At 36.9% G+C, this 24,195-nt stretch overlaps 1 protein-coding gene across 1 annotated transcript in view; it reads left to right on the forward strand.

The window, feature by feature from the left end:
• Positions 1 to 24,195, forward strand: part of LOC308608211 (A disintegrin and metallopeptidase domain 3-like) — a 70,851-nt gene that overhangs the window by 22,236 nt on the left and 24,420 nt on the right. Inside the window, exons 5-9 of the mRNA XM_081220944.1 lie at positions 407 to 483; positions 949 to 1,126; positions 10,424 to 10,486; positions 18,826 to 18,992; positions 20,093 to 20,174. Coding sequence (XP_081077070.1) covers positions 407 to 483; positions 949 to 1,126; positions 10,424 to 10,486; positions 18,826 to 18,992; positions 20,093 to 20,174 — 567 coding nt within the window. The remainder of the gene's footprint in view (positions 1 to 406; positions 484 to 948; positions 1,127 to 10,423; positions 10,487 to 18,825; positions 18,993 to 20,092; positions 20,175 to 24,195) is intronic.

The following is a 24,195-nucleotide window of genomic DNA, read 5'->3' on the forward strand; positions in this document are numbered from 1 at the left end:
AGGAAATGTCAGTTAAGATATTTTGGGCTAACTTAGAAAAAACAAACGAAATGTTCACAGTGGAAGTCAAAGTAATGCTGTTAATTACATTGAGGTAGCATTCATAGACTATATGTTCAAGAAATGGGGCTGAGAAAGACAAGATGCAGATCAGAAAGTTGTTTATCAAAAATTTAGAATTATAGCAAAAATCATTTGGGGGAGGATAGGAGTTGTGATTATTTATAGGCAGAAGAGGGTCAAGTGGAAAAGATTGTAGGTAGATAAGAAGGAAGTGGAATATCTGGTGAATAATACTATGGAATGCCTAATTGTGAATGTTTGACAATGTCCAGGAAGTAAGGATAAGACCAAACACTTTGTGTTCTAATCATTACAAATGTATCTTTATATTTCTCCTGTTTAGGGCCATTGCTTTTATCAAGGATATGCCACAGAGATTGCAAATTCGGTTGTGACACTTAGCACCTGCTCCGGACTCAGGTAATGGCATATTCCAGAGATGTACATGACTGAAATCTTGTGTACCCTTTTACTTTTAGAATCTTCTCGAAGGGTAGATGGAAGACACAGAAAATAGACACTTTCATTATGTGTCTTCTCATCTGCTATCTTGGCCTGCTTGTCTTATCATTTTCCCTATTCGCTTTGTCTCTCTCCCAGGCTTGCAGTTATAAAATTTATTCAGAAAAAGCTGCCACTAGTATAAGAAATATCCACATTACTGAGCCACACTAGAATTGCAATGACTCCTAAATGCTGTAATAGATAGAAGAAGGTAGAAAATTGGGTTTAAATGTTAATCCAAGGAAGATGGGATGATTCTTAGATATTAGACGACAAAGGCCACTATCAAATTTCTATATAATGTTTTCACTTAATATTGATTTATGTTTATCATTGAGAAATCTATGTTTTTAATTTCTTTTTATGTATTTAAATATTCAGGGGATTATTGCAGTTGGAGAATGTCAGTTATGGAATTCAACCATTGGAATCTTCAGCTACATATGAGCATATGCTTTATCAGATAAAGGATAATGAAATTGATTTTCCCCCCATAACAGAAAATAATTCTACAACCCAATTGGCAGATCAGTCCTACAAAATTCTTGTGAAATCAGAAGTAAGTAACCCCTTTTATGGGATCTTCATTTGTGCAACTTTTGATAAACATATTCATGTTGAAATTTGTTACATTTGGAAAACAAATTTAAACTGATGATGATAAATAAACCTTCTCTCGTAAGGTATTTATTTAAAGTATTTTCTGTTTAGTCATATAATATTTAAAAATGTAATAGATATAAACTTATAATCCAAAAATCAATATTCTCACGTATACCTAATTGCAAGTATTCTTATGCATATATGCACAGTTGCACTGTTACTGAATATGCAACCTAATAATATAATGCTACTCAAATTTGCTGATTCTGACTCTGTCAGCAGTTTTGCCAGTGCATTTTTTTCTTTGTAAAAAAGTGTTATTTTGATAGAAAAGGTAAAAGTAGAAAAGAGGCAAGAAATCATCTGAAATGTCATTGTCTAGATATAGTGCTGTTAGAACTTTGGAGTATTTGTTCTAATTCTTTTACTGTATCTAGTTATAAAGGTTTATTTATAAAAGAAGATTTATTTAACAAAAAATTATCTAATCATATATGCTTCTTTGAAATTTCTCCTTAAAATTGCTATTAAGAGGATAATGCACATTTTCTCTTATCATTAAATTATGTTACATTTACTATTATTTTAAATTAACATTAGTTAATGTTGATTTAAAATTAAATATATGCATAAGGAAAATAAGAAATGACCATAATACTGTTTTCTAGAGGAAATGTTGTGTGGAATTCAGGGCAATTATTTTGATTTGTACCCTTTCATGCTTTTTCATATACATACGTATATAAACTTAAAATATCTACTTTACAAAATTATGGCACATTCTGCATATTTGTATTTTTACTTTAATCCAGAAATGAACAGCAGTAATGTATCAAATTTTTGAGCATTCACACTTTTTTAAATAAATACCTGTATCTAAGAATAAGCATATTTCCAAAGTTTTGTAGATATATATACATACTAAATTCTTCCTTAAGAGTGATTGCACAACTTTACATTTTGCCATCAGTGGTTAAAGAAATGAATCTGTCCACATATTCTCATGAAAATTAGATATCCTGTTTAGAGAAGCAGAACAAAATTGTAACAGATGAAACTTGAATTTAATTTTTGATGATCTCCATCTCACTGTTGCTTTAATATGCTTTTATTTATTTTGCCAAAGATGTTGGTACAAATACGGATTAGTAAAATTGCCCTTTCAGAAAGTCATAAAAATGATAAAATATAATCATACATAGAAATGAAAATTTCTTTTTTTTTTTTTTTTTTCGGGTACGTGGGCCTCTCACTGCTGTGGCCTCTCCCGTCGCAGAGCACAGGCTCCAGACACGCAGGCCCAGCGGCCATGGCTCACGGGCCGAGCCGCCCCGCGGCACGTGGGATCCTCCCGGACCGGGGCACGAACCCGTGTCCCCTGCCTCGGCAGGCGGACTCCCAACCGCTGCGCCACCAGGGAAGCCTGAAAATTTCATTTTTAATGGAACTGAGATGTGACCCCTAACCCTATGCCATCTGCATATTGCAGTACAACACTGGACACTGTTGCAGACCATTTTCATAACTGAAATAGAGCACTGTCACATGAAGTAAATTGGATAACTTTAAAGGATTCCATGAATACTTTTCTGTGGCGGTGGGCAAACCTGAAGGGATTGACATGCTTTGGGAAAGACAAAGAGCACTGCACTGGAAGCCATCCCCCTCCAGTGAATCAGCAATAAGAGAGGGTTGGGAAGAGACAGAGATAGCATACAGTTCCAGCTGCCTCAGCTTGAAGTTCAAGTCGGTTAGGCTGTAGCCACAAGAATTTGGCCAAGTAACATCATTCTTCTGTGTTTAAATGTTCTCATCTGTAAAAATCCAATAATAAAAATAATCCCTAACTCACACAAATATTTTAAAGATTCCATAAATTTATAATTGAAAATGACTTAGCATAGTATGGGAAAAATAAGTGATCAATAAATATCGCTACTACTACTATTAACATTTGCTCTCTCTAGTTTCTAATGTAGTAAAGCAAGGTAACTGGAACTAATTATGGAAAGTTTGGATACAAAACAAAATGCAATAATGAAATAAAAGAGACTAAAAGTTCAGAACCTGGAGGAAGCCAGGGATATCACTGCAGGAATGAATGGAAAGACTGGGTACTGACATGTTTGTGAATTAAATGATTGCTTTTCACCCTGAATTTGACAGGCTTAAATCTGTAGCTTTAGAGAAGCATGTTTTCCCAAGCATGTTTTTACAAGCACAAATAGACAAAGTGAGTATCTTCAATATAACAGATATTTTAAAGAGAGAGAGAAAAATAAAATAAAATCTTATATTTTAGGCATGTTTTGACATTGATGAGAGGAAACACAACTAAACGCATAATCAAGGCGAATGCCTTCATGATAACCAGTGAAAAGTAGAATAAACAAAATACATAAAGGGCTTACCTGTTAAAAACATATTGGACACATGCATTTACCCTGCCCCTTCCTTAAACCCCCCTAAAGCGAAAAGGAGTTTTTAACATGGCATTAACATACACACACAAACAGAACAGAAGAATAGTAATAACATTGGAAGTTGAATAGCAGATAGACAGCTGATTTAGCCACTAAAAAGCTGAATCCTTAACTGGCAATTGGGATAGGCTACAGGAAACTTGATACACTACAGAACTACTCAAATGTTTTTGGAACTGCAAGTCCGAATACCTTAGGAAATGATATTAAGGGTGGGCCTAGGAAGAGAAATGGTTGAAAATAAGTTGTATAAATATGTATAAAACCTGATTTCCTCTCCTAATCGATTGTTTCTGTTGTAAATTAAACTTGGCACACTAGATATTGGGAAACAGGTTTACACAGTCCAAGATGTTCATTAGAATCCAGGAGGGAATGAAACCACCCAAAAGAATCAAAACTAACCATGTTGACAGCAGGGTTTTCCCAGCAAACAACCCAGACAATTTACTCTCTGTGAAGACAGCAGGCCATAAGCTCCGTATGTGGTCATAGATGTTGGAATAAGCTGTCAGATGCTCAATGTCTAATACGAAGGGGCACTAGACATAGGATGAAACAATTGAATATGGTAGATAGAGACATGGAAAAATTCCAAGTGCTAAAGCCTGAGGTACTAAGGAATGGAGAGAGTGAAGAAAACAAAATGACGGTATCCTCAGAGAGGTAGGAGAAACTATTTCACCACAAAATAAGAACAGTGCTATTTAAAAAAATAACACTCAGCAGATAACAGTTCTTGGAAGGTAAAAGCATGCTGAACCTATGTAAAAACTCAAAAGGAAGTTCACAAGATAAAATTCCATAAATGACACAAAAACTAAAATATAAACAAAAATGACAGGGAAATTTGAGAGATAAGAAATTCAATTAAAATAACAATATGGGTGATGCAGTCTGAGTTCTGGTACAAATAAACATAGAAAATTGAGTTGAATAAATCACAAAACAATCCAAGAAAAATTCTCAGAATGATTTAAGTGGAGGTTCTGGACCAATATTAAAAAAAAATCTGGTTTCTTACATATAAAGAAGATGCAGAATGGCATGGTCTTACCTAGTAGCAATATTGGAGGTTGAAAGGTAATACAACAGTTACTTAAATGGAGGAAAAGTGATTTCCAGCCTATAAATCTATACCCAGTCAGAACTATAAAATTGAGATTTTTTTTGGTTGAAGCCATTTCTTTCCTCCCTATTGTGAATATCCTTCCTAATGTGTGAAACAAACCACACTTTTAAAAAAAGAGACTCTAATCTCATCCCAAATGAAAATAATAGCCAGCCACAATCACAACCAAATCCATAAGGGGTAGTTGCCAAATACAGTGAACTTTCAATCAGATCAAAATATGGAACAACTATGTAAGCTTCCTCAAAGTGTATTCTTCTTGAGAACCACTATTAGGTCAAATACCACTAGATTTTGAAGCAACCAATTCCCGACTGTCAGTGGTTTAACATCACATATGTGCTTTGCTCAGGCAAAGACCAAGGTGGATGAAACTGCTGGTTGTTTCCCTTTCTAGCTTCAACACGGGGCCCCAAACTGTCCCCCACTAGTTTTTGAATCTAGACAGGAGTTAAGGGAAAAGAGTGTCTATATCATCCCCTCCTTGATGCTGCTGGCCCTGGACAGCCATCTCTCACAGACTTCTCTCTTGGAGAAGGAGCAAACATCATTCTTGGATAATTGGCCATTTCTTATAAAGCAAGTATAGCAACTGCCGGGCCATTACTGGTCCATGGCCTTTTAGGAATGGGGCCGCACAGCAGGAGGTGAGCAGCGAGTAAGCGAAGCTCCATCTGTATTTACAGCTGCTCCCCATCACTCACATTTCCGCCTGAGCTCCTCCTCCTGTCATATCAGTGGTGACATCAGATTCTCATAGGAGTGCGAACCCTACTTTGAACTGCACATGCGAGGGAGGGATCTAGATTGTATTCTCCTTATGAGAATCTGATGCCTGATGATCTGAGGTGGAGCTGAGGTGGTGATGCTAGTGCTGGGGAGCGGCTGCAAATACAGATTATCATTAGCAGAGAGGTTTGACTGCAGAGACCATGATAAATCAATTGCTTGTAGACTCATATCAAAACCCTGTCAGTGGGCTTCCCTGGTGGCGCAGTGGTTGAGAGTCTGCCTGCCGATGCAGGGGACACAGGTTCGTGCCCTGGTCCGGGAAGATCCCACATGCCGCGGAGCGGCTGGGCCCGTGAGCCATGGCTGCTGAGCCTGGGCGTCCGGAGCCTGTGCTCCGCAACGGGAGAGGCCACAACAGTGAGAGGCCTGCATACTGCAAAAAAAACCAAAAACAAATCCTATCAGGGAGTGTCAAGTGAAAACAAGCTCAGGGCTCCCACTGACTCTGCATTCTAGTGAGTTGTATGATTATTTCATTATATATTACAAAGGAATAATAACAGAAATAAAGTGCACAATAAATGCAATGTGCTTGAATCATCTGAAACCATCCCCACACCCCAGTCCATGGAAAGCTTGTCTTCCATGAAACCAGTCTCTGGTGCCAAAAAGGTTGGGGACTGCTGAATTATAGTATAAGTCACCTATCCCCACCATTTGTTCAACAAAAGTTTGACACAAAAGAAATGAATGTATTCTAAAAGAAGAAGACTCTAAAAGGAATAAACATGGGGCATAAGAATGAATATAAATATAACATATAAGACATATACAGGATCCAAAGTGAGTTAAAAAGCCATATTGATGTTGTTATATATTCATGGTCTGCCTCACAGGTGCCACCTATTCTAAGAGCTTTACAGTATACCCTGTCTTTCCAGTTCTTTCTACAGTTCTGAGAATGAGGACCATTGTCCCTCTCTTCAGATAGGAAGCAGAGACCTAGAGAGTTTAAATCATTATCCTAGGAAATCCTCCAGTAAGTTACAGCTTTAAAATTCTAACCTAAATAATACAACTCCAGAGATAACGTTCTTTAGCACTCACATGTCTACCCTTACACAGTCTGTTTAAAGATACTGGAAGTGCTCAAGAAATAAACGTAAGAGAAAAATAAAGCCATTTTTAAAATGAAAGACATTGACAATAGAAGAAGTAAATAACAGAATAGACACTGCTAAAACCGCAAGGTGATGTTATAGTCAGGGTTAAAGAAATAGAGAAAGCAATGACATAAAAATGATGGCAGAGAAAACCAAAACTGTGTAATGGTTAATTTTACGTATCAACTTCCCTGGGCCACAGTGCCCAGATGGTTAGTCAGATTTTCTGGGTGTTTCTGTGAGGGTGTTTTTGATAAGATTAAGAATGATATCAGTGGAGTTTGTGTAAAGCAGATGGTCCTCCATAATGTGGGTAGACCTCATGCAATAGGTTGAAGTCCTGAATATAAGAAAAGGATTTAACTTCCCTTGAGTAAGACAGGACTCTCTAGCCGACAGCTCTCCGACTGGAACTGGAGCATCAACTCTCTCCACGTCTCCATCCCACTAACCAGCCAGCCTCCATAACCATATGAGCCAATTCCTTGTAATACATCTAATTATAATAAGTATATGAAATGTGTAAATATACACACATATACTATTGGTTCTGTTTCTCTGGGGAACCCTGACTAATAGAGTGTGAAAGATTGCTAATGTAAACTCAGGATAATCAATATTGTCATTCATGAATAAAATCACAACCAAAGTATTCCAACTTATGAAGGAAGGAAACTGTTGAAATAAAGAAGTCTTGAACTTGAAAATTTTCAAATTACAAAAAATCCTTATCAAAACTGGTGATACCAAGATACAATGTATTGTGGACTTTATCAATAAGTAATGAATAATGCTATAGGCATCTTGGCCTCAAAGAAAGTCACCCACAAAGGTAGAAAAACTCAGACTGGAATTAGCCTTTGCCAAAATGTAGTGCTCGTAAGATAATCAAGAATGTCTAACTAGGGAGTAGAGAAAATGGCTTCTCCAGGGGGGTACACAATATCCCAGCAATTTGTTATCCAGTCAAGTTGCCATTATACTCCAAAAACGTGTGCTTTTTCAAAGACTTTGAGACAATATTACATGTCAGTAAAGAAAACAGGAATTGAATGAATTTAACAGATTTTGGTAGAAAACCACAGAATCATGGCAATAGTTTCAGAAATACCATTTGGCAACATTCAGTACACATTTATGGTAAATAGTAGGAATAGAAAACTTCCTTGATCTCATAAAGAGCATCTACTAGCATCCACAGCTAACGTAAAGAATGTAAATGACTGGATGCTTTGCTCCTGTTATGGACTGCAGGCTTGTGTTTCCCCAAAATTCATGTTTTGAAACCTTAACTTTCAATAGGACGGTATTAGGAGTTAAAGCCTTTGGAAAGTAATTAGGGTTAGATTATGTATGAGGGTGGGGCCCTCATGGTGGGTTTAATGCTCTTATACAAAAAGGAAGAGGCACAGGATCCCTCTCTCTGCTCTCCATCACATGAGCGTACAGGAGATCCGCAAAGTAGGAAGAGTGGTGTCACCAGCCATCACATCTCCTGGTGTCTTGATCTTGAAGTTTCCAGCCTCTAGAAATGTCAGAAATACATGTTTGTGGTTTAAGCCACCTAGTCTATGGTATAGTTGTTATAGCCCCAAACTGAAGAAAACCACCCCTGAGATTAGGGATAATGCAAGGTTGTTTGCCTTCACTACTTCCAGTCAACATTTTACTAGAGTTCTTAGGTAGTGCAATAGGAAAAAGAATAATAATAAAGGGTATAAATTTTTGAAAGGAAAAATAACCCTATTTCTTTAGTGATCTAACTCTCTACATAGAAAGTCCTAAAGAATCTCCATTAGGGCAATCCGGACTAATTAAGAGAGTCTGGCAAAGCCACAGGGAAAAAGAAAGATAAGATATTCATTTTCCCCAAATTGATCTGTAGATTCAGTGTAATCCCAATCAAAATTCCAGAAGACATTTTGTAGAAATTGATTCTCAAATTCATAAGGAGATGCAAATACCTAGTAGAGTCAAAGAGTTTTGAAAATTGAAAAAAAGAACAAGGTGAAGGACTTACATTGTTTTTTCTTAAGCGGCCAGATAGTAAATATGTCAGGCTTGTGGGGCATATGTTCTGTTGCAGCTACTTCACTCACCCTTTGCAGCGTGAAATCAGCATAGACAAACTATAAACAAATGGGGGTGGCTGTGTTCCAATAAAATATGTTTTTACAAACAGGTGGTTATACCATGGGCTGTCGTTTGCTGACCCCTGCTGTGGAGAAACATACCGTGTTTTTGGTATAAGGGTAGGCGTATAGGACAATGGAGCACAATAGATGAGAAGTAGACCCATGTGCTCTTGCCCAAATTATTATCCACAAAGGTGCTAAGGACTTTGAAAAGTAAAGAATGATCTCTTCATCAAATGATGCAAGAAGATTGGATTTCCACGTGGAATAAAATGGGAATTGACCCTTATTCCAAAAACATGAATTAGAGCATAGTCAAAGCTAAACATAAAATTTCTAGTAGGGGACTTGGAGAAACCACATTAATGAGCCACAAGCCTGTGAAGAGATGTTCAACATCATTAATCACCCAAGAACTGCGAATTAAAACCTCAGTGAGATCTCGGTACAGACTGACAAGAATGCATGCAATGCAAAAGATTGACAATACCAAATACAGGCAAGAAGGTGGAGCAATTGACATTCTTATTAGTTCTTGGAGAAAAAGCAGAATGATCAAACTACTTTAGAAAAGTAATCTGGAACTTTTGTACTACTTTACACATATACAAGTATCATGCAGATCAGGTTTTCCAATTCTAAGTAACCAAGAAAGAATGAAAGACTATAACTGCCCAAAGACCTGTACATGGATATTCATAGCCACTATATTTACAATAGCTAAGATGATTAAATAATCCAAAGGATCATCAACAGTCAAATGTATAAACAAACTGTTTTGTGTTTCTAAAATGACACACTTCGTAGCAATAAAACAAATGGATCACTAATAATCACAGCAACACAGATGTGTGCTGAGTGAAAGAAGCCAGATATAGAAGAAGACATGCAATATGATTCCATTTGTGTGAAATTCTAGGGTAAGTTATTGTAACCTATGGTCAGAGAAAGCAGATCACTGGTTGCCTTGAGACTTGTAGGCTATTCACTTGGAAGAGGGTGATGGAAACATTATTTATTTTAGTGATGGAAATGGTTGCATGGGTGTAAATATTGCTACCAGTTCATGTAACTGTATTCTTAAAATAGATGCATTTTATTGAGGGTAGGCCACAATAAAGTTAATATAAATAATTACAAGTACAAAAATGATGATAAAATAGAGAACGTTAGGGGGAAAGTTGATGGGAATTTGTTTAGCTTGAAGGTTGGGGTGAGGGACCAAGAGGAAGGTTTTCAGAGGAAGGAGCAAGGATTCTCCCTCATTTCAGTAACTTTTTTGAGGATTCTAATTCTGAAGAATATAAGGTGAAAGCTTCTGATTTGTTCCTAAAATTTTCATACAGAATCTCACCAGCTTATTTACTCAGTGAGCATCAATCCTCTTATTTCTCTAATATCTATAGCTTTATGTATTTGTATATGTATCTACCACCTAACTATCTATCTACCTATATCTCTCTATCTTTCTGTCTGTGTATCTATCTATAACTCTGTGTGTGTGTGTGTGTGTGTCTGTATGTATATAATTATATAATGTACATGATAATTACGAACAATGTAAAAATTTTTAAGTGTTTTATTTAATTCATGTTCTCTGTTTTGCAGAAAAATTCTGGTGTGCTGTTGAAAAGAGTTCTGAAAATACAAGTCATTATGGATAAAGCCTTGGTATGCATTATTGATATCTTTCATTGTATCTTTTTTGTATTTAAATTGAAAGGGGATATGTAAAAGAATCTTTATTTGCAATGCAGATATACGTCACTCTGTTCAAAATCTGTATCTCAGTATAGCAGTACATAAAAAATGGTGTCACTTGCCTTTCCATTGGCATGGGGGAATCAATACCAATATTTATTAGAAAGAATGTAAAACTTCATATATAAGGGAGGATTGTATTGCACTGTAATCTATTGGATTATAACTAGCTGCATATACTTCTGGATCCACCCAAAATTGTGGTGAAACTCTTCCTTAAATCAATTTCCATTTTAAAATAAGCTATTTCATTTATTACTCAATTGAAGATCCTTTTATTAAATATTATCTTTTTTTTTTTTTTTTTTTTTTTTTTTTTTTTTTTTTTTTTTTTGCCGTACGCGGGCCTCTCACTGCTGTGGCCTCTCCCGTTGCGGAGCACAGGCTCCGGACGCTCAGGCTCGGCGGCCATGGCTCACGGGCCCAGCCACTCCGCGGCACGTGGGATCCTCCCAGATCGGGGCACAAACCCGTGTCCCCTGAACCGGCAGGCGGACTCTCAACCACTGTGCCACCAGGGAAGCCCTAAATATTATCTTTTATAAGATTATTTTATGCTGTGTAATTGCTTGGGTTCTCTGTTGGAAATTCCATTTTTAAAAAATAGGAAGAATAATTCATAGGAACATATTTGATTATGGAACTTTTTGTTTATACAATTAGTTTTAGCAAAAACTTACGGGCAGGCAGCAAGTTAAAAAAAAAACTTGCTTTGTCCATTATCACTAGTAATTATGTCTCTCAATGAGTTTCATGATGTTCTAGATCTTTTGCATAAAAGGAAATATTCAGATCTTTAAATAATTTTTATAAAAGTATTAATAGGAAATAATGATACGACACTAGCTCTGGCACCCCTGGGCCCTGCAGCCAGACTCCAGGACCCAGCTCTGCCTACCAGTAGACTGGCAGGAACCCCAGGACTTTGCTTGACCCACCAGTGGGCGGGCTACAGCCCTAGTGTCTTCTGGACCTTGACTCCATACAGCAGTGAGCCAGCACTATCCCCAGAGCCCCCTGAAGTTTCACAGCCAGCTGCCTTGTGACCTGGTCCTGACAACCAGCAGCTGGCAGCCTGTGCCTGAGGCAGCACTGGCAACCACCTGAACCAGGGGCCAAGCAAGCCCACCCGACTTCCCACGTAGTCAGCCTGCCACAACAGGAAGACCCACACAGCCCACATTGGGGAACCACTAGAGTCTATACCACAGGTGAAGAGAGTGGTGAATGCTGCTAGAACACGCAGGAGGTCTCCTGCAAAAGGCCACTCTCCAGCATTAGGAAACACAACCAACTTATCAGGTACATAAACATACAAATACTAACTTAGGCAGAATGAGGCTACAGAGGAACACATTCCAGATGAAGGAACAAGATCAAAGCCCACAAGAAGATCTAAGTGAAGTGGAGATAGGCAACAGACTTGAGAAAGAGGTCAGGGTAGGGCTCGTAAAGATGATCAGAGAACTTGGCCGAAGAATGGATGCACAGAGCAAGATGCTAGAAATTTTAAGCAAAGAGTTAGAAAATATAAAGAATGACCAAACATAGATGAAGAATACAATAGCTGAAATGAAAAATACACTAGAAGGAATCAATAGTAGACTAAATGGTACAGAAGGATGGATCAATGAGCTGGAAGACAGAGTAATGGAAATTACAGATATGGAACAGAAAAAACAATGAAATGAGGACTGTTTAAGAGACCTCTGGGACAACGTCAAGCACACTAATACTTGCATTTTAGGGGTCCCAGAAGGAGAAGAGAGAGAGAGAGAAAGGAACTGAAAGCATATTTGAAGACATAATAGCTGAAAACTTCCCTCACATGGGAAATGAAACAGATATCCAGATCCAGGAAGCCCAGAAAGTCCATATAGGATTAACCCAAAGATGAACATACCAAAACATATAGTAATAAAAATGACAGAAATTGGGCTTCCCTGGTGGCGCAGTGGTTGAGAGTCCGCCTGCCAATGCAGGGGACATGGGTTCACGCCCCGGTCCGGGAGGATCCCACATGCCACAGAGCAGCTAGGCCCGTGAGCCATGGCCGCTGAGACTGCGCGTCAGGAGCCTGTGCTCTGCAACGGGAGAGGTCACAGCGGTGAGAGGCCCACGTAACGCAAAAAAAAAAAAAAAAAAAAGACAAAAAGATGAAAAGAGAATATTGAAAGCAGGAAAAGGAAGACAACAAATAACATAAAAAGGAATTCCCGTAAGGCTATCAGCTGACTTTTCAGCAGTGACTCTGCAGTCCAGAAGGGAGTGGCACAATATATTTAACGTGTTGACAGTGAAAAACCTACAACCGAGAATACAGTACGCAGCAAGGCTCTCATTCAGATTTGATACAAGGACCCAAATCTATTCAGACAAGCAAAACCTAAAAGAGTTCAGCAACACAAAACCAGTGTTACAAGAAATGTCAAAACAATTTTGCTAAGAAAAAAGCCAGGTCCAAAAACTGGAAACATAAAAATTATGAAAGAAAAAAGCTCACTAGTAAAAGCAAACATACAGTAAAAGTAGGATATCATCTCACATGCAAAGCTGGAAGGAAGGTTAAAAGACTTATGTCTTTTAACAAAATCGCCTATATCCAGAATAAGGAATAAGGAGATACATAAAGCAATTAGATGTAAAATAAGATATTAAAAACAGTGATTGTGAGGGGAGGAGAGTATTCATGCATGGTTGTTCAAATGTATTTGAAATTAAGAGATCAGCAACTTAAAACAGTCATTCATACCTATATATCTGTATCTTTATAAAAACCTCACAGTAACTGCAAACCAAAAACCTACACTAGATACACACACACAAAAGTAAAAGGAATCCAAACATAACACTAAAGATAGTCTTCAAATCACATGAAAAGGGAACAAAAGAAGAAAAGAACAAAAAAGACTGATAAAAACAAGTCCAAAACAATTAGCAAAATGGAAATGAGAATACGCATATCAATAATTACTTTACATGTAAATGGACTAAATGCTCCAATAAAAAAAGAAATAGAGTGGTTGAATGGATACAAAAACAAGACACGTATGGCCTGCAAGACTCTCACTCCAGATCTAAAGACACACAGGCTGAAAGGCAGGGGATGGAAAAAGGTATTCCATGCAAAAGGAAATCAAAAGAAAGGTTAGTCATACTTATATCTGACAAAATAGTTTTTAAAAAGGGACTGTTACAAGAGACAAAGAAGGACACTACATAATGATCAAGACATCAATCCAAAAAAAAGATACATCAGTTGTACATATACATGCACCCAGCATAGGAGCACCTCAATCTGTAAAGCAAATATTAATGGACATAAAGGGAGAAATTGACAGTAACACAATAACAGTAGGCAATTTAGCACCCCACTTGCATCAGTGAACAGATCATCCAGACAGAAAATCCGTAAGGAATTAAAGGCCTTAAGTGACACATTTGACCAAATGGATATATTGGTCATTCCATCCAAAAGCTGCAGGATGCACATTCTTTTCAACTGCACATGGCACGTTGTACAGGATAGATCACATGCTAGACTATAAAGCAAGCCTTGGTAAATCTGAGAAAATTGAATTCATATCAAGCATCTTTTCTGACCACAATGCTATGAGACTAGAAATGAACTACAAGAAAACTACTGCAAAAGACCCCCAGACACATGGAGGCTACACAATATGCTACTAAACAACCAATGGGTCACTGTAAAACCAAAGAGGAAATAAAAACTTCCTGGAGAAAAATGAAAAGCAAAACACAGTGATCCAAAAATCTGAGACACAGCAAAAGCAATTCTAAGAGGGAGGTTTATAGAACTAGCTTGTCTCAGGAAACAAGAAAAATCTCAAACAACCTAACCTTACAGCCAAGGGAATTAGTAAAAGAAGAACAAATAAAACTCAAAATTAGTAGAAGGAAAGAAAGCATAAGGAGAACGGAAGAGAAATAAATGAAATAGGTAAAAAAGAACAATAGAAAAGACCAATGAAACTAAGAGCTGAATCCTTGAAAAGATAAACAAAATTGATAAAACTTTAGGCAGACTCATCAAGGAAAAGGAGAGAGGGCCCACATCAGTACAATCAGAAATGAAAGAGGAGAAGTTACAACTGATACCACAGAAATACAAAAGATCATAAGAGACTATGTGAACAACTGTATGCCAATAAAATGTACAACCTAGAAGACATGGACAAATTCTTAAAAATGTTCAATCTCCCAAGACTGAACCAGGAAGAAATAGAAAATAGAAACAGAACAATTGCCAGTAATGAAATTGAATCAGTAATTTTAAAACTCGCAGCAAACAAAAGTCCAGGACCAGATGGCTTCACAGGTGAATTCTGCCAAACAATTAAGAGAAGAGTTAGCATCTATCCTGCTCAAAAGATTCCACAAAATTGGAGAGGAAGGAACCCTTCTGAACTTATTCTGTGAGAACAGCATCACCCTGGTATGAAAACCAGACAAAGATATCACAAAAAAGGAAAATTACAGGCCAATACCACTGATGGACATAGATGCAAAAGTCCTCAACAAAATATTAGCAAACCAATTCCAACAAGGCATTAAAAGGATCACACACCATGATTAAGTGGAATTTATCCCAGGGATGCAAGGATTTTTCAATATCCACAAAAAAATCAGTGTGTTACACCTACAGATAGCCAACAGCCACATAGAAAAACAGATGTTCATTTCAATAGATGCAGTAAAAGCTTTTGACAAAACACAACTTACATTTATGAGAAAAACTCTCCAGAAAGGGGGCATAGAGGGAACATACCTCAACATAATAGAGCTCATATAGCACAAACCCACAGCTAACATCATACTTAATGGTGAAAAGCTGAAAGCACTTCCTCTAAGATCAGGAACAAGACAAGCATGTCCTTGTTCACAACTTTTATTCCACATAGCATTAGAAGTCCTTGCAGCAGCAATCAGGCAAGAAAAAGAAATCAAATGAATCCAACTTGGATAAGAAGAAATAAAATAGTCACTTTGCAGATGACATGATACTGTGCATAGAAAATCCTAAAGACACCGTCAAAAACTAGGAGAGCTCATCAATGTATTTCATAAAGTTTCTGGATGCAAAATTAATATACAGAAATCAGTTGCATTTCTATAGACTAACAGTGAACTATCAGAAGGAAAAATTAAGAAAACTATCTCATTTTACCACTACATCGAAAAGAATACTCCCTAGGAATAAATCTAACTGAGGAGGTGAAAGACCTGTATACAAACAAATGGAAACATACACTGTTTCCATAGATTGGAGGAATTACTATTGTTAAAATGACCATACTACCCAAGGCAATCTACAGATTCAACGTAATCCCTATCAAAATACTAATGGCATTTTTCACAAAACTAGAACAAATAATTCTAAAGTTTGTATGGAAACACAAAAGACTGCGAATAGCCAAAGCAGTGCTGATGAAGAAGAACAGAGAAAGACATCACACTCCCTGACTGTAGACTATACCACAAATCTGCAGTAATCAACATAGTATGATACAGGAACAAAAACAGATGCATAGATCACAGGAAGAGAATAAAGAGCCCAGAAATAAACTCGTGCACTTATGGTCAATTAATCTACAACAAAAGAGACAAGAATATACAATGGAGAAAAAACAGTCTTTTCTATAAGTGGCGCTGGGAAAACAGGACAGCTACATGTAAAAGACTGAAATTAGAACACTTTCTCACACCATATAGAAAAATAAACTCACAATGGATTAAAGACTTCATGTAAGGCAGGAGAGCATAATACTCCTAGAAGAAAATATAGGCAGAACACTCTTTGTCGTAAATCATAGCAATGTTTTTTTGTTTTGTTTTTGTTTTGTTTTGTTTTGTTTTGTTTTGTTTTTTTGTGGTACGCGGGCCTCTCACTGCTGTGGCCTCTCCCATTGCGGAGCACAGGCTCCGGACGCGCAGGCTCAGCGGCCATGGCTCACGGGCCCAGCCGCTCCGCGGCACGTGGGATCTTCCCCAACCGGGGCACGAACCCGTGTCCCCTGCATCGGCAGGCGGACTCTCAACCACTGCGCCACCAGGGAAGCCCTGTTTTGTTTTTCTTTTGTTTTTTTGTGGTACACAGGCCTCTCACTGTTGTGGCCTCTGCCGTCGCGGGGCACAGGCTCCGGACGCGCAGGCCCAGCGGCCATGGCTCACGGGCCTAGCCGCTCTGCGGCATGTGGGATCTTCCCAGACCGGGGCACAAACCCGTGTCCCCTGCATCGGCAGGCGGACTCTCAACCACTGCGCCACCAGGGAAGCCCTTTTGTTTTGTTTTGTTTTGGTTTTTTTCATCTGTCTCCTAGGGCAAAGAAAACAAAAGAAAAAAATAAACAAATGGTCCCTAATTAAACTTAAAAGCTTTTGCCCACCAAAGGAAACCATAAACAAATGTAAAGTGAACCTACTGAATGGGAGAAAATAGTTGCAAATTATGTGACTGACTGATAAAGGGTTAACATCCAAAATATATAAATAGCTCATACAACTCAATATCAAAAAGCAACCCAATTAAAAAATGGGCAAAAGAACTGAATAGACATTTTTTCCCAAGAAGACCTGCAGATGGCCAACAGGCACATGAAAAGATACTCAACATCACTGATTATCAGAGAAATGAAAACCACAGTGAGATGTCACCTCACACCTATCAGAATGGCTATCACCAAAAAGGCCAGAAATAACAAATGTTGGCAAGGATATGGTTAAAAAGGAACCCTTGTACACCTGTTAGAGGGAATGTAAATTGATGTAACCACTGTGGAAAAGTGTGGCGGTTCCTCAAAAAATTAAAAATAGAACTAACATATGACGCAGCAATTATACTCCTGGGTATATACTGTTTCCCTTTATTATTTGTGCTGTCTCCATGTGAAATTAAGTTGTAAATTGCATTTGTAGCTTTTTCTTCAGTGTGCACTTACCTAGAATAAGATCACATATATCCACAATCAAGTTATCCATCTAAGTAAAAATAAGATCATTGAAATACTTTTTATCAACTTTACAATCAAGTTTACTTGATTGCATTGTGGTTGGACGATGTGAGCTAAGTGATACTGTGTTTTATATTCCAGTGTTTTATGGCCTAATATGAGTCAATTTATATAAAACTTTCAGGTACACTTTAAAAATATCCCTCTCATTTTTTATATAAGCTTGTATATCTGCATATTATATCAAAGCTTGCTCGAGTTTTTAAAATCTTTAATATTTTTGCTGTAAATTTGCTGCTTGCTATAAATTTGTCAGCTTGAGCTATTAATGATTATGAGAACTCTGTAAAAATCCCTCACTATGATTGTAATTTTCTATATCTAAATCTGTTAAATTATATATGTGTGTGTGTGTGTATGTATATATAGTTGCTCTACCATTAATTATAAGTAAGCTTAGAAATATGTGTGCACACAAAATTAGAAATGTTTCAGTGAAACTGTTATTATTTTTTTCCCTTGAATGAAGACATGTTCTTGAAATTGTTCACTATGTAGTGCTCAGAGCTCTGTGTTTAGAAAGTACATGTTTTTCTCCAGGATATATAGTCATGTTGTCTTATGGGAATGAAGACAAAAGATGGCAGCACAGTTGAGCAGGCAAAAAGACTTAGGGGTTTGGTTAGAGATTTGAGTCCTGGTTCTTACCCTTATTAGTTACGCAGTCTTGGAACCTTAACTTTTGATCCTAAATAACTACATGTGTAAAGAAGAAGATACTCATCACCATCACATTTTAATATGTAATGTCCCTAGGCTTAAATCTAGAACTTACTAAGCATCTGATAAGTCTTAATTCTGCTTTTGTCCTTTCACTTGAGCACTGCATTATTTTAACATTTTTATACCCATTGAAATGTGGTAGTTTAGTCATTTTTATTAGTGATTAAAAAACAAAATTTGTCGTTCAGTATGATTATTTGGGCTCTGAAGTGGCACTTGCATCTGAGAAAGTTGTCCATATCTTTAGTCTCATCAACACTGTGAGTATTTATGTTTCATATTTAAATAAGAAACATTCATATTAATACAGTAACATTGTTTGAATAAATAGTATATGCACTATTATAAACTATATAGTCCTACCAACTAGTTTCTTCCACCAATGGATTTCATCTCTAAAAATTAGTAAATCGAATATATTAGCATTACATAGAGAGATATAGTGTTATATTTATGATTACCTAAAACCGTATATCATGTATCTTCTGTTTTCAGATGTATTCTCAGCTTAAACTGTTGGTTACATTAACTTCTCTGGAGCTCTGGTCAGATCAAAATAAGATTTCAACTAATGGGGATGCTAATGAAGTTCTACAAAGATTTGTGTCATGGAGAGAAAAATTTTTATTTCAAAGGTCCCATGATATGGCATACTTATTAATGTAAGTGATTTATTTTCATTGGTATAAAGTTTATCAAATTACTTGTAAGTTAACCATCAAAATTATATACAAAATTTATTATTTATGATGACAAGACACCTCAAAAAAAGATTATGTGGGTACTGTGTTGGCAAAATGCAAGCTATAAAAATCTAATAAAATATAAGGCACGATAGCATGGTAGGCCATTATCCTCAGAGTGGGCTGCTTACCTATGGAAATTTAAAGAACTGATAATATGGAAAGCCTCGGGAAAACATAGGACCTCTATGGTTTTAAAGATTTTCTCAGAGGTAGATAATTGAAACCAGCAATTTAACATTAAAAAAAAACATATATTAGTTAACAGAATGCAATAATTGCATGTAAAGCTGGTTACACTGGAAAACATAAGTATGGTAATGTGGTGACCTAATGGTATTTCTATCCTGACCTAAGGTGTAGCTGTTTAACTGCTTGCACTGTAACTGTCACGAGTCTTTATATGGATTTTTATTTTACTAGTTTGATTATTTTAGATGGAAAAAACAGAAACACGATTCTGAAGATCTTAAGCAATATGGAATACATTTATAAATCTCTGGGTGTCTCTGTGGAATTTAAGGTCAGGTTTGGGGATGGAGGAGCAGCATTAACTAAGGACTGAAATGTGTGAGGACACTTAATACATCCCATCTCTCTCTTTCCTAGTGACTGTGCTGCATATTGTCTTTCTCATTTTGCCCTCCAATCCAACACTTTTCATGCAGTCTAAGGTTTTACAACCTGCAAATCATGGCAGTAATCTACCCTGACTTCTATGTCTTTGCATTATATCCATCCAGTGTTGACAGCAGTGGTGATTAATTTCTGGAAGGATTAGGCACTGCTGGATTTTAAGCTATGTATCATATGATGCTAAAGTTGCCTTTAGAACTTAATTTTGTAGGCACCGTGGGAGATTACCCAAATACAAAATGATTGAAAGCATTAGACATGGTATGTAATATTCATGTCTAAAAGAAAGCAGCAGCATTATTGAGGAATCCAATTCTTGAAAGATCATTAAGTTTTTAAAACTTTAAAGTGCATTTATCCACAAGAAAAATTTTATTATTTAGTTATAGGGACCATTCTAATTATGTAGGAGCAACATATCATGAAATGGCATGCGATCCAAAGTTTGCTGCAGAAATTGCTCTGGTATGCATTTTATTCCCATCTCTTCAGTAATTATATCACAGTTTGAAATTTAATATCCACTTCAAGGAACAGAAGTACATATAGTATATCTACCATTTTATTAAATTAATATTTTTTATAGTGCTTTATTTTATTTTATTTATTTATTTTTTTTGTGTGGTACGCGAGCCTCTCACTGTTGTGGCCTCTCCCGTTGCGGAGCACAGGCTCCGGATGTGCAGGCTCAGCGGCCATGGCTCACAGGCCCAGCCGCTCCGTGGCATGTGGGATCCTCCCAGACTGGGGCACAAGCCCGTGTCCCCTGCATCGGCAGGCGGACTCTCAACCACTGCGCCACCAGGGAAGCCCTATAGTGCTTTATTTTTTACTTTAATCCTCAAATGTTATCAGTTTTAAATGGTTTTTTTTATTGTGGTAAAATACATAACACATAAAACTGACCATCTTAACGATTATAAGTGCACTGTGCAGTAGTGTTCACTCTATTTACATTGTTGTGAAACAGATGTTTAGAACTTTCACCTTGCTTAAATGAAAGTCTGTACCCTTTGACCGAGGCCCCATTTTCCACACCTCTACCCCCTGGCAACCACCATTCTACTGCCTGCTTCTGTGAGTATGATATTTTTAGATCCCACATATAAGGTGGATCGTACAATATTTGTCTTTCTGTGTCTGGCTTATTTCTCTTAAAACAATACATCCAGGTTCATCCATATTTTTGAAATGGTGGGATTTCATTCTATGTATGGCTGAATAATATTTCATGCTATTTATATACATATATATTTATATGAATTATATACATAAATCCTATCATAGTATACATTTATCCATATATAGAAACATTCTCTTTATGCATTCATATGTCAATGACCACTTAGCCTGGTTCCATATCTTGGCTATTGTGAACAATGCTGCACTTTACATGGGAGATGGGAGTGCAGGTATCCCTCTGAGATAGAGTTCAGTTACTTTGTACATTTACCCAGAAGTGGGTTTGCTGGATCATGTGGTATTTCTATTTTAATATTATGAGGAATCATTATACTGATGTCCGTAGTGGTTGCACCATTTTATAATCCCACCAGCATTTCACAGAATATATTTTATTCATTACATCCTCACTAACAGTTGTTATTTTTGTTGTTGCTAGCTATCGTAATGGGTATGAGGTGATATCACATTGTGGTTTTGACTGTATTTTTATGATCACTAGTGATACTTAGCATCTTTTCATATGCTTTTTGGTGCTTTGTATATCATTGCTGGAGAAATATTTATTCAAGACCTTAGCCCATTTTTTAATTGGGTTATTTGATTTTCTTGTTGTTGAGCTATAGGAGTTCCTTTTTTTTGTAACTTTGCATTGCCTTCATCCAGTTCCCCCTCCTCTCAACCCCTGCTCCCAGTACCCACAAATCTAGTCTCTTTTGTATGAGTTTGTTTGTTTTGAATTATAATTGACCTACACTATGTTAGTTTCTTTAACACAACGTAGTAATTCAATATTTCTATACACTTCAAAATGATCACCACTATAACTCTAGAAATGACATGTCACCATACAAAGATATTACATAGTTATTGACTGTATTCCCCAAACTACATTTTGTACCCGTGATTCATTTATTTTGCAGTTGGAAGTTGTATCTCTTAAACTATTTCACCTTTTTCTTTCCTTCCCCAAACCCCTCCACTCTGGCTGCCACCTGTTTGTCCTCTGTATCTGTAACTCTGTTTCAGCAAATATTTTTATAATAATTCTTTTCTTTAAAAATATTTACTTATTTGGTTGCACTGGGTCTTAGTTGCGGCAGGCAGGCTACTTAGTTGTGGCCCCCAGGGTCCTTAGTTGCAGCTTGCCAGCTCCTTTGTTGTGGCACAAGGCTCCTTAGTTGCGGCATTCAAACTCTTAGTTGCAGCATGCATGTGGAATCTAGTTCCCTGACCAGAGATTGAACCGGGCCCCTTGCATTGGGAGCCCAAGATCTTATCCACTGTGCCACCAGGGAAGTCCCTGTTTCTGCTTTGTTATGCTTTTTCATTTGTTTTTAGATTCCACATATAAGTAAAATTGTACAGTATTTGTGTTTCTCTGTCTGACATGTTATACTTACTATTATATACTCTAGGTCCATCATGTTGTCTCAAATGGCAAGATGTCCTTTGTTATGGCTGTGTAGTATTCCATTGTGTGTGTGTGTGTGTGTTTGTGTATACACATATATTTATTCTTTATCCATTCTTTTATTGATGGACACTTAGGTTGCTTCCATACCTTGATTATCATAAATAATGCTGCAATGAACATAGGGGTGCATATATTTTTTCCTTTAGTGCTTTTGTTTTCTTATGGTGAATACCAAGGAGTGGAATTGTTGAATCATATGGTAACTTTATTTTTAATTTTTTGAGGAATCTCTGTACTGTTTTCCATAGTGGCAGCATGAACTGATATTCCCACAAGGAGTGCACAAGAGTTCCCTTTTCTCCACATCCTCGACAATAGTTGTGGGTTGTTGTTATTTGATAATGGCAGTTCTCTCACGTGTGAGATCATATCTCATTCTGGTTTTGATTTGCATTTCCCTGATGAATAGTGATGTTTAGGAATGTTTCATGTGCCTGTTGGCCATATGTATGTCTTCTCTGGAAAAACGTCTATTCGGATCCTCTGCTCATATTTTAATTAGGTTGGTTTTTTCAGTGCTGAGTTGTGTGTGTTCTTTGTGTAATTTTAATATTAACCCCTTATCAGCTATATCATTTGCAATTATCTTGTCCCATTCAGTAGGTGTCCTGTTAGTTTGGTTAATAGTTTTCTTTACTCTGCAGAAGCTTTTTAAGTGTGATGTAGTCCAATTTGTTTATTTTTCCCTTTTGTTTTTCTTGTCAAAGGAGACAAATACAAAAAGTTACTAAGATGTCAAAGAGCTTATTGCCTGTGTGTTCTTCCAGAAGTTTTATGTTTTCAGGTCTTACATTCAAGTCTTTAAACTGTTTTGAATTTATTTTTGTGCAGGATGTAAGAGAGTAGTCCAGTTTGATTCGTTTGCATGTAGCTGTCCAGTTTTCCCAACATTATTTCTTGAAGAGGCTGTCTTTTCCCTATTATACATTCTTGCCTCCTTTACCAGAGATTAATTGCCCATATAATTGTGGGTTCATTTCTGGGCTCTCTATTCTATTCTGTGCCAGTGAACTATGGGTCTGTTTTTGTCCCAGTACCATACTGTTTTGATTACTTTAGCTTTGTAGTAAAGTTTAAAATCAGGCAGTATGGTACCTCTAACTTTCTTCTTTCTCAAGTTTGTTTTGGCTATTCAGGCTCTTGTGTTTCCATAATCATTTTGGAATTGTTTACTCTGGTTCTGTAAAAAATGCCATTGGTATTTTGATAGGAATTGCAGTGAATCTGTACTGTCTTGTGCTGTATGGTTATTTTAACAATATTCATTCTTCAAATCTTTAAATACAGTATATAATTTCATCTATTTGAGCTGTATTCAGTTTCTTTCATCAGTGTCATGGTTTTTCAAGGATAGGTATTTTTTCTCCTTAGCTAGATTTATTCGTAGATATTTTAATCTTTGTGATGTGATTGTAAATGGGATTTTTTTCTTAATTTCTCTTTCAGATAGTTTGTTGTTAGTTTATAGAAATACAACATAGTTCTGTAAATTAATTTTTATCTGGCAACTTAAGCATATTCATTGGTGAGCTCTAGTAATTTTGGGGGTATGTCTTCAGGATTCTGTCTATATAGTATCATGTCGCCTGCAAACAGTGTGACCATTTTACTTCTTCCCTTCAAATTTGGATTTTTAAATTTCTTTTTCTTGTCTGACTGCTGTGGCAAGGATTTTCAATACTATGTTGAGTAAATGTAGTGAGAGTGGGCATCCTTATCCTGTTCCTGATCTTAAAGGAAATACTTCCAGCTTTTCACAACTGAGCTGTGGGCATGTCATATATGGCCTTTATTATGGTGAGGTATGGTCCCTCTATACCCACTTTG

Source organism: Mesoplodon bidens (assembly GCF_964165515.1).
Source record: "Mesoplodon bidens genome assembly, chromosome: 20".
Taxonomy (NCBI): Eukaryota; Metazoa; Chordata; class Mammalia; order Artiodactyla; family Ziphiidae; genus Mesoplodon; species Mesoplodon bidens.